The following is a 12,893-nucleotide window of genomic DNA, read 5'->3' as shown; positions in this document are numbered from 1 at the left end:
TTAAACTGAAAATCACTTGTGTTACATTTGAAAAGAAAGTAGCACATGAAAACTAGCATGTTGCTGACGTCTCTATTTAAACATTATTTTGCTGGTGTAACTATCTGCAGGCTCTGAATGCATGAGTGAGTGAGTTGAATAAATATTACACATTGTCACAAATGTTGCATATGTAAAAAGTTTTGCGTAACAAACATCAAGTTGAAAAGTATTGTATCCCAGGCCTTCTGACTTCTGGTTGACCGCTCACATTTTGACCTCAACTGACCTCACCAGGTCAGCCAACAATAATGTACTAACACACACACCTTGCAACACCATTTTAGCAAGAATACTGTCAACCATTGATTGCAAAAAGTAAAATAAATTTAAATAAAAAATAACAGCAACAACATAAGGTAGAATTGACTGCGTCATTCCATTTCATCATCGGTGTTCTTGCATGTTGAGACAAAGAACGTTTTATTGTGTAAGCAAACCAAAATGACTCATCCAAAACAAATGTGCCCATCAGGGGGAATAAGAAACAAACCTGTATATTTTGGTAATTAAAATTATTATTGCTATGGTGCGTGCTGTCTCATCTGAGAGCAATTGTTAATTTAAGTTTTAGCAAGAGAGACAAAAACAACTCTTGAGCTAATGAATATCTGGATCTTCTCTCCATTAGACATACTTCTCCTATTCCAATATGCATTACATTTGAATCTGAGAAAGTCAATATTATTTATTGAATTCCCACAACTCCATCAACAGTAGAATCTGCTTAAGTGAGATTCCAACCACGCCAACAGATACTGTAAGTAATGACTTCTCCCACTAAAAACACCGATGCAGGCCAAAGCTGTAATAAGAACCCAAGTGCCAAACTCCCTGGTTCACTTCTCTTTTTAATATAAACACAATAAAGAAGCATTTGCATTTATATGGTTCATCCAAGTCATCCGGCGTTGCTGCAAGCCAGTTCCCAGAAACAGCTGAGCATCAAACTGATTGTTACCTGGGGAAAATTAAGATAAGGGAGAAATACCGTGGACGAAAATGACTCCGTTGGACCCACAGCGGTAGGGCCAACCAAGAAAGCAGAATTAGCTCTCCCCCGCCTGCTGCCAGTAATGAAAATACCGATGCAGTCGTGTTTTCAATATGATAAGGACAATATCTCTCTCATAACCAACTGGGATGCGGCATATCTTGATCTTCTGAGGATAAGCGTGGGGTGCAGGGTGGTTTGCTTGGATGGAATAATGCCTATATGTGTATTCTCAGAACATGAATTAAAGACTCATTCCATCGTAGTTAATATGCAGTACTGTGAATCCACTTGGAGCAGCAATATATCAGGATACGAGGCGGTTGGCAGTGCCAGAATTCACGATTCTTTGGAATTGCAAATGCCGGAGGAACGCTGATCCGTGCACCCCTCCATCCTTTTTCTGTGTGTCCTCTTTTATCCCAATTCGCACCAATTGTTTCGGAGGATAATTAACCTTTCAGATAATCTGTCACATTTCCATGTAGATCAGAATAGCTGCAAAATTGAAGACCCTCATTAGTTCCAACTTTCATCATCCACCAGGTAGAATGCCGCATCGTATTCTGTTCATATGCTGTTTGCTACAGAGGGAACAAAAGAGTTCTATAGGTGACGACGGCAGCATAGTGATCGGAGCTGTCGTATTTAATAGCCAGCTGACTTTAATGATAATCCACTGGTCTCCTCTTCCCTCTTTGACCCTTACGAGCTCCATCACATGACAGGAAACAAACAGCGCTCTGACACTTCCCGCTAATTAGCACCATTAGCACACGGCCATTATGTGGCCGGACAGTAGCATGACAGGGCTCTGAGGAAGGCTACGGTGGTGACCTTTGGTGGACAACACCAGCTGTCAGTAATTACCCGTAGCATTGGCCAGAAGCTCGGAGACAAAGACCGGCTTCTTGTCCTTGAGGATATGGCGCCCAGTAAAGTCTCCTTTTTTATTTGATTTTTTTTTCCTGAGAGTGACATTATTTATAGAAAGGAAGATATAAAAATAGCTCACTCGCTAAAAGCCAAGTATAAAGTTGTTTCTTAACTTAAGTTTTTAAGACTTTAGGCTGAGCATGAGCTGAAATGAGTAAATGGAGTGATGTGCCAGCCTCTTCGCTGCCATAGGCTTGTCTTTGCATACCGTTGACAAATATACCACACTGGAAATAATTACTTGCTACACACATTCTAATTTTAAGGCTTTATCTGTAAATTACTATATTCTCTGCCGAAGCGCGGTAATCACGAGAAATTGTTTGTTGTAGATTTCCCGAGCGTCGAACAGTCTCTGGGGATAAATGTTGACTTTATTACTCCATGTTTCTCTGAGCGCAACTTTCATTCCAAAGAGAAGCAAAAAATATAACTCTGAGCATCGGTCTCGTGAAAAGCTAATTTAAAACATCAAACAATTTTTTGGAAATTCTAGATAAAATAGCTACTTGGTGCAGTGCTATTCAAAATGCATTAACCCGCCTCTCCTAAGTATAATCACAGAGTACGCATCCACACACAGACAGGTGTGGGCACACATTCATACGTTCATCCCTGTTACTTTATATGAGTCCCCCATATCTCTGTGCGGCATTCCCGAGCTCACAACCTTACCTGTAACCATCACGTCTGCGGGCCGAACCGCGACCCTCAAGCATCTCTTAACCTTGGCCTAAACCAACAATGTGTTGCCCTCACGCCGCTGTACAGGCACTACTATACAAATCACCTCACTCTCAATGTCTTCAACTCATATCAATCCTTGGAAAGCACAAGTCACACACACGCATACACACATGCATGAATATAGAGTAACACAAAAAACTCAAAACAGCCCTTTACAGATACAGTGTACAATTCCAGCATTTGTCTAAAGTTCCCCCAGGGAAATCTCGGCTCATAAGCTTTTATTTCTAAATTCTTTTGACACAACTTTGTCTCTTTTCAACAGGAACATCGGTGATGAAGGTTATCGCATCAGATGCTGACGACCCTGCGTACGGCAGCAGTGCCAGAGTGGTGTACAGCGTACTGGATGGAGAAAAGATTTTCACTGTTGACAGACACACAGGTAAGAATGATAACAGCAACACACTCAGCCCTGCCTGCTTCTCTTTTTTTTAAACATTAATTCATTTTAAGCTCGGAGACCACAATTCCCAGATCGATCAAAATGTGTGGCTAATACCATACAATTAATTAAGCAAAAAATAAGCATCTGATAAAGTTTCAGCCAATAACTACTGGCTCCTTTTAGCAACCAGTCCAAATACCATATGGCAAAAATTACTTGGCTCCACATAGTGTGTAGTGCAAACATGGCACATTTCACCTGGGCAGACCCAATGCACTAGATGTTAAGCTCAGTAAAGCCTTAAAGTTGTTGTTTTCGCCCACTAGTGCTGAGCATGTACGACTAGTCCATGCGTCTGGGTTATATTTCCACCACATCCAGATGTTACCCTCTGAAGAATCTCCCCCAACTATTTTAAGGGGAAATTGCATATTTCCTTTTGTGTTGATCGGAGTGTCCTTTGAATCCCCCCCCCCCCCCCCACCCACACACACATACACGGGAACAGAACTACCATTTTAATGATAAATTTGTTTGGTCTCGACCACTTTGATTTGGCCAGCCTGTGTCCGTGGATGATAAATGGCTCTGCCTCAGTGGGGACTGGACGGTTTATCCCAGCGTCTGTCTCAGGACCCCTATTCGACCCACCCCCGTTCCCCGTATTGTAGGGAGTCGCTGTGGACTAATAGGTGCGAGTCAAAAAGGTCAAAAGAAGAAGAGACAACAGCTCTGAAATCTGCCTCATTAATATCACTCTCTCGCCCCTTGACAACAGACTGCGCAGCAAGTCACAACGTTTTGTTATGTCATTTGGGCCAAGCTGAAATTGTCTGTCGGTGTTTGAGTGTGTGTGAGTTTACAAAAGCTGAACGACACACTGTTCATGACGACATCTCATTGTGATGTAGAAAACTACACAATAATTATAATTTTGAAAAGTAGTACCGACTAAAAAAGACATTTGCATATACTCCTACTTTGCTGTTCAACGGCTGATTCTGAATATTATTTTATTGGTGTTATAATTCAAAGTAGACAGAAAAAACAACAACAACAACAACAACACAGCTGCAGCCGTTATCTGGGAATACAGCATATTGCAATTTGTATTGTAGCCAGGACCCACATGGCAGGGGTCGATAGTTTAGTAGATACACAGTAGAATTTGATGTTTTTTGCCTCACGAAATAAGAACAGAAATGCAATTGATATCAGTAAAAGAAATATTAGAACATCATCCTTTATTTAATGTTAATGCATGCAGTATCATACTGAGCCTGCTCTATTTCACAGCTGGTGTCCGCGGCCCTATTACTCTGTTACATTGGTTAATGTTAAGGCTCCGTGATATGCATTGGAATGTGAATCGCATAGACTCCTTCCATGCAGCCCATGTAGACCCGTCTGCGTATCGTCTCTGTGCTGTAGACTAGCTGTGGATTGGGGCTATACTGGTGACAACCCTAATTTAGATGCATCCCCTCTGGCCTTTGGTGGATGAAAGAGGAGCATGTCATCTGTCTCCTTCCAGAGCTGCATGTGCTGTATTTTGGCTACTCATGGCTTTGGGCTAAATGTGAATCAGTGAGTTGTGTACCCAACACAATGCAAACCTTTGGGAGTGAGACAGCACACCAAGCCCAGGAAATGCACCAATAGATTCTGATGTGGAAAATCCCTAGGGGTAAAGTGGAATTATATTACGACTGCACAGTAAACCAGCCAGCTACTGATGCTGCTGCTGCTGGGCCAACAAGGAGAATGTCTCATTTAGACCAAGAAGGACTATAGATGTTATAGTTTATACGAGACACATATACAGAATATTAGATAGACCACAGAAGTGGCCGTTTGACAAACCAAATATAGTTTTTTATGGAAACTTCAGGAGGCAAATGTCATATTTTGTCATCCTGACAACAACAAGACATTGTGGTCCAGAGTCACATATGACATTTTAGAAACCCATAGGCTCAGTCTGGCCCCAATAAGACAAGGTCCAATGTCTCAGTGCTTCAAGTGAAGACAGTGTATCTGGATAACTGGTATCTGGATCAAGACTATTCCGTACCTAGTCATTGCTAGGGTTGGGACCGGTTTTTGGAACCAGGCCCAGCCTGACCGCACATCAGCGGCCAGGCTGGGCGCAATGGGGAGACCGGTCCTCTGAAAACGTGGAGACCGATGATGACAAGAGCAGCCTTAACTCAGATTAGTACAGTAACGTTGATTGCAAGTCTTGCATTCATAAAAGTAGGCCAACAAAGAATAAATTAGCCATTATGAACATGTTTAAGCTACGATCGTAACAGTCTGATATCCGTTTTTTGTCAGTGCGGTCATGAGAACGTCTGATACAGGTAATATGGCCGAAGAGGTTTTTAATGTCGTCATTGTCAATCGTCGTTTTGTGCTCTCTCTTTTTAAGTATAGGGTCCGGCACCAGTATCGTTTTAACAGTATCGGTTTAGCACCGGTATCGGAAAAAACCCCAAACGATACCCATCCCTAGTCATTGCCTACAATCCGATGAGTAACTTGAGATGCGAGAATAGAGCTGGAGTTGAGAAATGACCTCTACAACCGGATTAAGTCACAAGTAGCCCGTTTAATAAAAGCTGCAGCCTCCGCTGCTGCCGCCCCCCCCCCCCCCCCCCAAACACACACACACACATACAGACTGTTGACCCGCCGGCAACCAAAGCCCTCTCAAGCAACAGTACTCGGAGTACGACAACTATTTTCATCTCACCACTAACTCTGCTAAAATGCAACAACTGGTGCACTCTGGAGTGAACCTTGCCATTGCTTGTAGTTCTCCCTCTCTTCCTCTGTGTGCATTCTAACTCGCTCACGATATTCTATCACTTTCTCCTCGCTTGCTCTTTGGCTATACACTTCTTAAGTTTTAGTGCAGTCTTACCAACCTTGGATGACTTTTGATGCTATTCAGTGTGGCTGAGGCATTCCTTCATTCCAGCCCTAGATATGATTCATTGTAATACTGCTGAGCCATAAAGTGGTGTACGAGCAGAGGTGCAAATATGACACAATCTCTTCAATCCACCCACCCGAGGAAGTGAAGTGGAATGTGCTGCACATTGTCTGTCTCTGTCTCCGTAATACAGTGCTTTGCAGAAGTTGATATCCAAATTGCAAGCGGAAATATAGTTGGTTGCAATGACCGTGTTTACATGCATTCGAATAACTGGCTTAGTCGGACTGAAATCGAATTATCCGTTTCATGTAAACACCTTTGTTCGACTATGTGCGGTCCGACTACGATCCGATTAACAGCCCTGGATAACTCGATCCGATCCGGTTGATAATTCGACTATCGCGGCATGTAACGGTGAATTGGATTAGGAACTGGACTTTGCGTCTTTGCGCATGCTTGAGATCCCGCCGCCCTCCTCCCTCCCTCCCATGTCGTGACCCGGAAGTCGAAAGAGACGATAAGTTGTCACTGCCGGGAGCCTGGCCAGCAGAAAACAAACAAACAACGCTATGGAGAACACAAGAGCCACCACACATTTCTGGACGAAGAGCAGACAGAATAGTAGAGGATGTAACCGCCTTGCTCTCTGTTCGCCACCTTTCTCGAAATGTTGATGTTGTTGTTGTTGGTTGTTGTTGGTGGTGGTGAAGAGGTCAAGCGGAAATGGCTGTATCACGAGTTGTAATGAAAACAGCGCCACCTATCGTATCGGATATGACATGCTTTCGGCCAATGATTCGAATTACTCACTGCCATGTATATTGGGATAATAGCAGATCCCCCAAAAGATAGCATAGTCCGACTAAAGCAAGATTCGAATTATACCATCATGTAAACGCACTGAATGTGACCTCACTTACTACTCCTACTTTCCCCCACTCTCTCGCTCTGTCTCTCTCCTTCAATCTTTCCTCCATCATTAGGAATCATCATGACAGCAGTGGCAGATTTGGACCGTGAGACACAGGATCGGTACGAGTTGGTCGTCAAGGCAACAGACATGGCAGGACAAATGGGCGGTCTCTCCGGCTCGACCACGGTGACCATAGTGATCACAGATGTTAATGACAACCCACCGCGCTTCCCACAGAGTGAGTGTGTCCGACATATGATCTCACTTCAGGGCAGTGAGGGAGACGATGACACAGGAAGGACATGCGTGAGATTGTAAAAAGACAGAAGTGAGGGTTAAAAGACGGAGGAGGAGAAGAGTAATGATCCGAGACATAGAAACACTGAGAGGATGATAGAAGACACACAATATAGTTTGCATCCTGCTGGCCGCTGACACCAATATGCAATGGCGGCATCGGATACCATATTGAATAGCCTGCATGCAGTCCAAGAGAATCAACTAACTTAAATTAATGAGCCTATCAAACCTGCTGCTTATAACAAAGTGTGGACAACTGATACTTTCCACCGCACATTTGATCCATCCTTTAAAGTGAGGATCAAGAGAGGACCGAATCAATATGGTTGATCGCTCCCTCATTGTAATGTTACGTGTTTATGATGCTCATGGCGTTTTGGGCCGACTGGCTTTCACATATCTTTTTTATTGCACAGTGAGAGTTAAAACATGCTGCTCACCACACAAAGAGTTGAAAGAAAGTCTCCTAAGAGCAAACCGCTTCAAGAGTCTTTTAAAAAAATATGTATTGGACCAACAGAAGTACTTAGCACAGTAAGGTAGTGATTGTATTTAAAAGTCTGATTTCACTAGCACCTCATGTTTTTCCCAATTACTGACTTGCTAAAATCTGTTTATGATTAAAATACTAAAATAGGAGACTATTTCCTTTTGTAGCCCTCATTTTAAGTCATCCTTGCCCACTTTTTTGGAGTTAAACCATAACACTGTTACTCGTGTTACAGTTGGGGGAACAGCATCTGACAGCCTGGTGCATTGTATTTGAAATGTCTCCAAACACCTTTTCTTATTTCTGTATAAATCCTTTTTTTCATCTGACTGAATCATATTTTCCCAGTGAGAGGAATAAACCGCGCAGGATAATAGTATCTTCAGTGTATGGTGTGGGGAATTGATAGAATTTGGAAAGCGGCTTCATAAATAAGATGCAAGGAAAGATGACGTTCTGTAGATGTAAGGACTTTGATGTGTTCACTTCCCATCGACTATCATCGTTTTACTTTTAGGTCATTTGAAACACAGTTTAAAATTTAGGATTGCCTACATGTCTAAGCGCAAATAAACGTCATCATAAACTTGATAAAGCAGATTACTAAAAATAATACGTGCTTTGTTACAGTTAATTTTCATTAATACAATTTCAACAAAGGTACAATTGCATTTATATTGATGTAATTACACTTTACAAGGATACAATTAGAGCTACTGTTTACTGTGATGTGTTACATTGTTGTGTATCAACAACATATTACTTTCATATTGCACACTCCTTTATGTAAATGCCATAGTCACACTTCCTGAAGTCTACTTGTTGCGCTTCATTCATTATAACCCCAACCTCTTTTTGTTTTGACCCTTCTCTTCCTCTCTGTAGCTTCTGTATCTTTATTACTCTCTCATCCCTTCCTCCTAATTTTCTGTTTCTGATCCCAATCCATCCCTTCACCCAGTGTTCTCACTTCCTACCTCTCCACCTACATCCATCCATCTATCTTTCCTCCACTGCTGTTGTTTTTCCTCCCATCCTTCCTCCTTTGCGGTGTTTTATTACTCCTACGCTGTTTGTTTTTCAGTCACCTCTTCCCTCTGTTGCTTCGCTAAACCAAACTCTCTTTGTTTTTTATCCGCCAATGCGATATCCGCCTTCGGCCACCTTCTCCATATGCCAGAGATGTACCAGTTTTCTGTGTCGGAGGGGGCGGCTGTGGGGACTCCAGTTGGACGCATCATTGCAACAGATGCAGACATGGGAGAGAACACAGACATGAGCTATCTGATCAAAGAGGAAGGGGAGCTCTTCAAGGTGACGACAGATGTGGAGACACAGGAAGCAATTGTCTCCATCAAGAAGGTACAGTTAAATTAAAAGAATGTTGCACTGCTGTTGTTGTCGTCTGTTTAGCCAATGTTTTTCTTGGAGATATTTCTTATAATTCTCTTAAATCCAAGCAGCTACCATTTCCAGTTATGCAAAAAAAAATTTGTTAAATAATCCTCTAAATATTATATCAAGCTTCCTTGTCGCACGCATCAATCCTTTCAATCTATGGAAGAATATTATGAAGAGTGATTAGGATTCGTTTGGCTAGAAATCAGCGAGTGACGGCTGCTTAACAATAAAACCACCCAGCAGCTAAATCTTTCCAGTCAATAAGCCGAACAGCTACCAGGCCGTGTTTCGACAGAGATGTAGCAGCTGTAGAAAGAGAGGTGATTGGTCTTTGATGATTGATGATCATTGGTTACGCTCTGGGGTTTGACGGTACTGTCAGTGTTTCTTCAAAAGTGTTTTCAACTTTTATTACCTTGAGATGAAATGCAGAATGCTAGCAGTGGTGTCTTTTTTATTAAAATACACAAATGTCAAAAGTGTTTATCCTAATTGACGCATCTTTGCTGTCAATGAGGCTTAATAGCAGAATTGGACATGCAACACTTAGCCAGCAGAAGTGTTTTGGCTCAATGGACTGTCAACAATGTCTTATATGTTAGCAACCAATGGTGTTGACTTAGGCCGGAGCTGCACACACAACAATAACTTGAAAGAAACCATTAGTTCATCAGTGTTGTTACAATAATATGACTCTCAGTGTCAGTAGTAGACACATTTCCACTTTAAATGTATTATGGTAAATGAAAGTCTTAAAACAGAATCTTGTTTTTTCTTTCAGAAACTCGACTTCGAGAGCAAGCGCACACACAATGTTGTCGTGGAGGCGGTGAATAAGCACGTCGACCCTCGCTTCGTTGACCTGGGTTCCTTCCGAGACCAGACCATTGTTCGCGTCAGTGTGTCCGACGTAGACGAGCCGCCCATCTTTCAACCGGCAGGGGGCGCTATCATGGAGGTGCGGGAGGATGCCAAAGTAGGAGCGGTGGTTGGCATCATCTCTGCCAGGGATCCAGATGGGAAGAATAATCCTGTCAGGTATGCCAAGGGCTCTAAGGCCAACAACAAAAATCCATCCTACTGTTAGAATGGTAGAATATTTATAAGACTTGAGCTACATGTCAGCAGCTAACTTTTAGTCACATTGATTACATCTGAATTGTTAGTTTTACATGTTTGTTATATTCCCAAGCTCTGATCAGTGTGTACTGCCCATATGGATAACATAGGACAATGTGTGAACACCATCATGGCCTATAACTATAAACTATAAAGAGGCAGTCATTAGAGGGCAGATCTCCACCAGGTGTGTCTGCAATGATGACTGCTGTATCGTGGCTGAATGAACACCATCTAGATATGATTCATTGTAATACTGCTGAGCCATAAAGTGGTGTACGAGCAGAGGTGCAAATATGACACAATCTCTTCAATCCACCCACCCGAGGAAGTGAAGTGGAATGTGCTGCACATTGTCTGTCTCTGTCTCCGTAATACAGTGCTTTGCAGAAGTTGATATCCAAATTGCAAGCGGAAATATAGTTGGTTGCAATGACCGTGTTTACATGCATTCGAATAACTGGCTTAGTCGGACTGAAATCGAATTATCCGTTTCATGTAAACACCTTTGTTCGACTATGTGCGGTCCGACTACGATCCGATTAACAGCCCTGGATAACTCGATCCGATCCGGTTGATAATTCGACTATCGCGGCATGTAACGGTGAATTGGATTAGGAACTGGACTTTGCGTCTTTGCGCATGCTTGAGATCCCGCCGCCCTCCTCCCTCCCTCCCATGTCGTGACCCGGAAGTCGAAAGAGACGATAAGTTGTCACTGCCGGGAGCCTGGCCAGCAGAAAACAAACAAACAACGCTATGGAGAACACAAGAGCCACCACACATTTCTGGACCGAAGAGCAGACAGAATAGTAGAGGGATGTAGCTTCGCCTTGCTCTCTGTTCGCCACCTTTCTCGAAATGTTGATGTTGTTGTTGTTGGTTGTTGTTGGTGGTGGTGAAGAGGTCAAGCGGAAATGGCTGTATCACGAGTTGTAATGAAAACAGCGCCACCTATCGTATCGGATATGACATGCTTTCGGCCAATGATTCGAATTACTCACTGCCATGTATATTGGGATAATAGCAGATCCCCCAAAAGATAGCATAGTCCGACTAAAGCAAGATTCGAATTATACCATCATGTAAACGCACTGAATGTGACCTCACTTACTACTCCTACTTTCCCCCACTCTCTCGCTCTGTCTCTCTCCTTCAATCTTTCCTCCATCATTAGGAATCATCATGACAGCAGTGGCAGATTTGGACCGTGAGACACAGGATCGGTACGAGTTGGTCGTCAAGGCAACAGACATGGCAGGACAAATGGGCGGTCTCTCCGGCTCGACCACGGTGACCATAGTGATCACAGATGTTAATGACAACCCACCGCGCTTCCCACAGAGTGAGTGTGTCCGACATATGATCTCACTTCAGGGCAGTGAGGGAGACGATGACACAGGAAGGACATGCGTGAGATTGTAAAAAGACAGAAGTGAGGGTTAAAAGACGGAGGAGGAGAAGAGTAATGATCCGAGACATGGAAACACTGAGAGGATGATAGAAGACACACAATATAGTTTGCATCCTGCTGGCCGCTGACACCAATATGCAATGGCGGCATCGGATACCATATTGAATAGCCTGCATGCAGTCCAAGAGAATCAACTAACTTAAATTAATGAGCCTATCAAACCTGCTGCTTATAACAAAGTGTGGACAACTGATACTTTCCACCGCACATTTGATCCATCCTTTAAAGTGAGGATCAAGAGAGGACCGAATCAATATGGTTGATCGCTCCCTCATTGTAATGTTACGTGTTTATGATGCTCATGGCGTTTTGGGCCGACTGGCTTTCACATATCTTTTTTATTGCACAGTGAGAGTTAAAACATGCTGCTCACCACACAAAGAGTTGAAAGAAAGTCTCCTAAGAGCAAACCGCTTCAAGAGTCTTTTAAAAAAATATGTATTGGACCAACAGAAGTACTTAGCACAGTAAGGTAGTGATTGTATTTAAAAGTCTGATTTCACTAGCACCTCATGTTTTTCCCAATTACTGACTTGCTAAAATCTGTTTATGATTAAAATACTAAAATAGGAGACTATTTCCTTTTGTAGCCCTCATTTTAAGTCATCCTTGCCCACTTTTTTGGAGTTAAACCATAACACTGTTACTCGTGTTACAGTTGGGGGAACAGCATCTGACAGCCTGGTGCATTGTATTTGAAATGTCTCCAAACACCTTTTCTTATTTCTGTATAAATCCTTTTTTTCATCTGACTGAATCATATTTTCCCAGTGAGAGGAATAAACCGCGCAGGATAATAGTATCTTCAGTGTATGGTGTGGGGAATTGATAGAATTTGGAAAGCGGCTTCATAAATAAGATGCAAGGAAAGATGACGTTCTGTAGATGTAAGGAGTTTGATGTGTTCACTTCCCATCGACTATCATCGTTTTACTTTTAGGTCATTTGAAACACAGTTTAAAATTTAGGATTGTCTACATGTCTAAGCGCAAATAAACGTCATCATAAACTTGATAAAGCAGATTACTAAAAATAATACGTGCTTTGTTACAGTTAATTTTCATTAATACAATTTCAACAAAGGTACAATTGCATTTATATTGATGTAATTACACTTTACAAGGATACAATTAGAGCTACTGTTTACTGTG

General features: G+C 42.4%; 1 protein-coding gene across 1 annotated transcript in view; it reads left to right on the top strand.

The window, feature by feature from the left end:
- LOC130208752 (cadherin-22-like) overlaps positions 1-12,893 on the top strand; it is an 85,397-nt gene that overhangs the window by 23,014 nt on the left and 49,490 nt on the right. The window contains exons 3-6 of the mRNA XM_056438054.1: positions 2,982-3,101; positions 7,029-7,196; positions 8,929-9,110; positions 9,931-10,187. Coding sequence (XP_056294029.1) covers positions 2,982-3,101; positions 7,029-7,196; positions 8,929-9,110; positions 9,931-10,187 — 727 coding nt within the window. The remainder of the gene's footprint in view (positions 1-2,981; positions 3,102-7,028; positions 7,197-8,928; positions 9,111-9,930; positions 10,188-12,893) is intronic.

This window comes from Pseudoliparis swirei, chromosome 18, assembly GCF_029220125.1.
Source record: "Pseudoliparis swirei isolate HS2019 ecotype Mariana Trench chromosome 18, NWPU_hadal_v1, whole genome shotgun sequence".
Classification (NCBI taxonomy): Eukaryota; Metazoa; Chordata; class Actinopteri; order Perciformes; family Liparidae; genus Pseudoliparis; species Pseudoliparis swirei.
The sequence above is the reverse complement of the archived record's forward strand: the minus strand, read 5'-3'. Positions and strand labels throughout refer to the sequence as shown.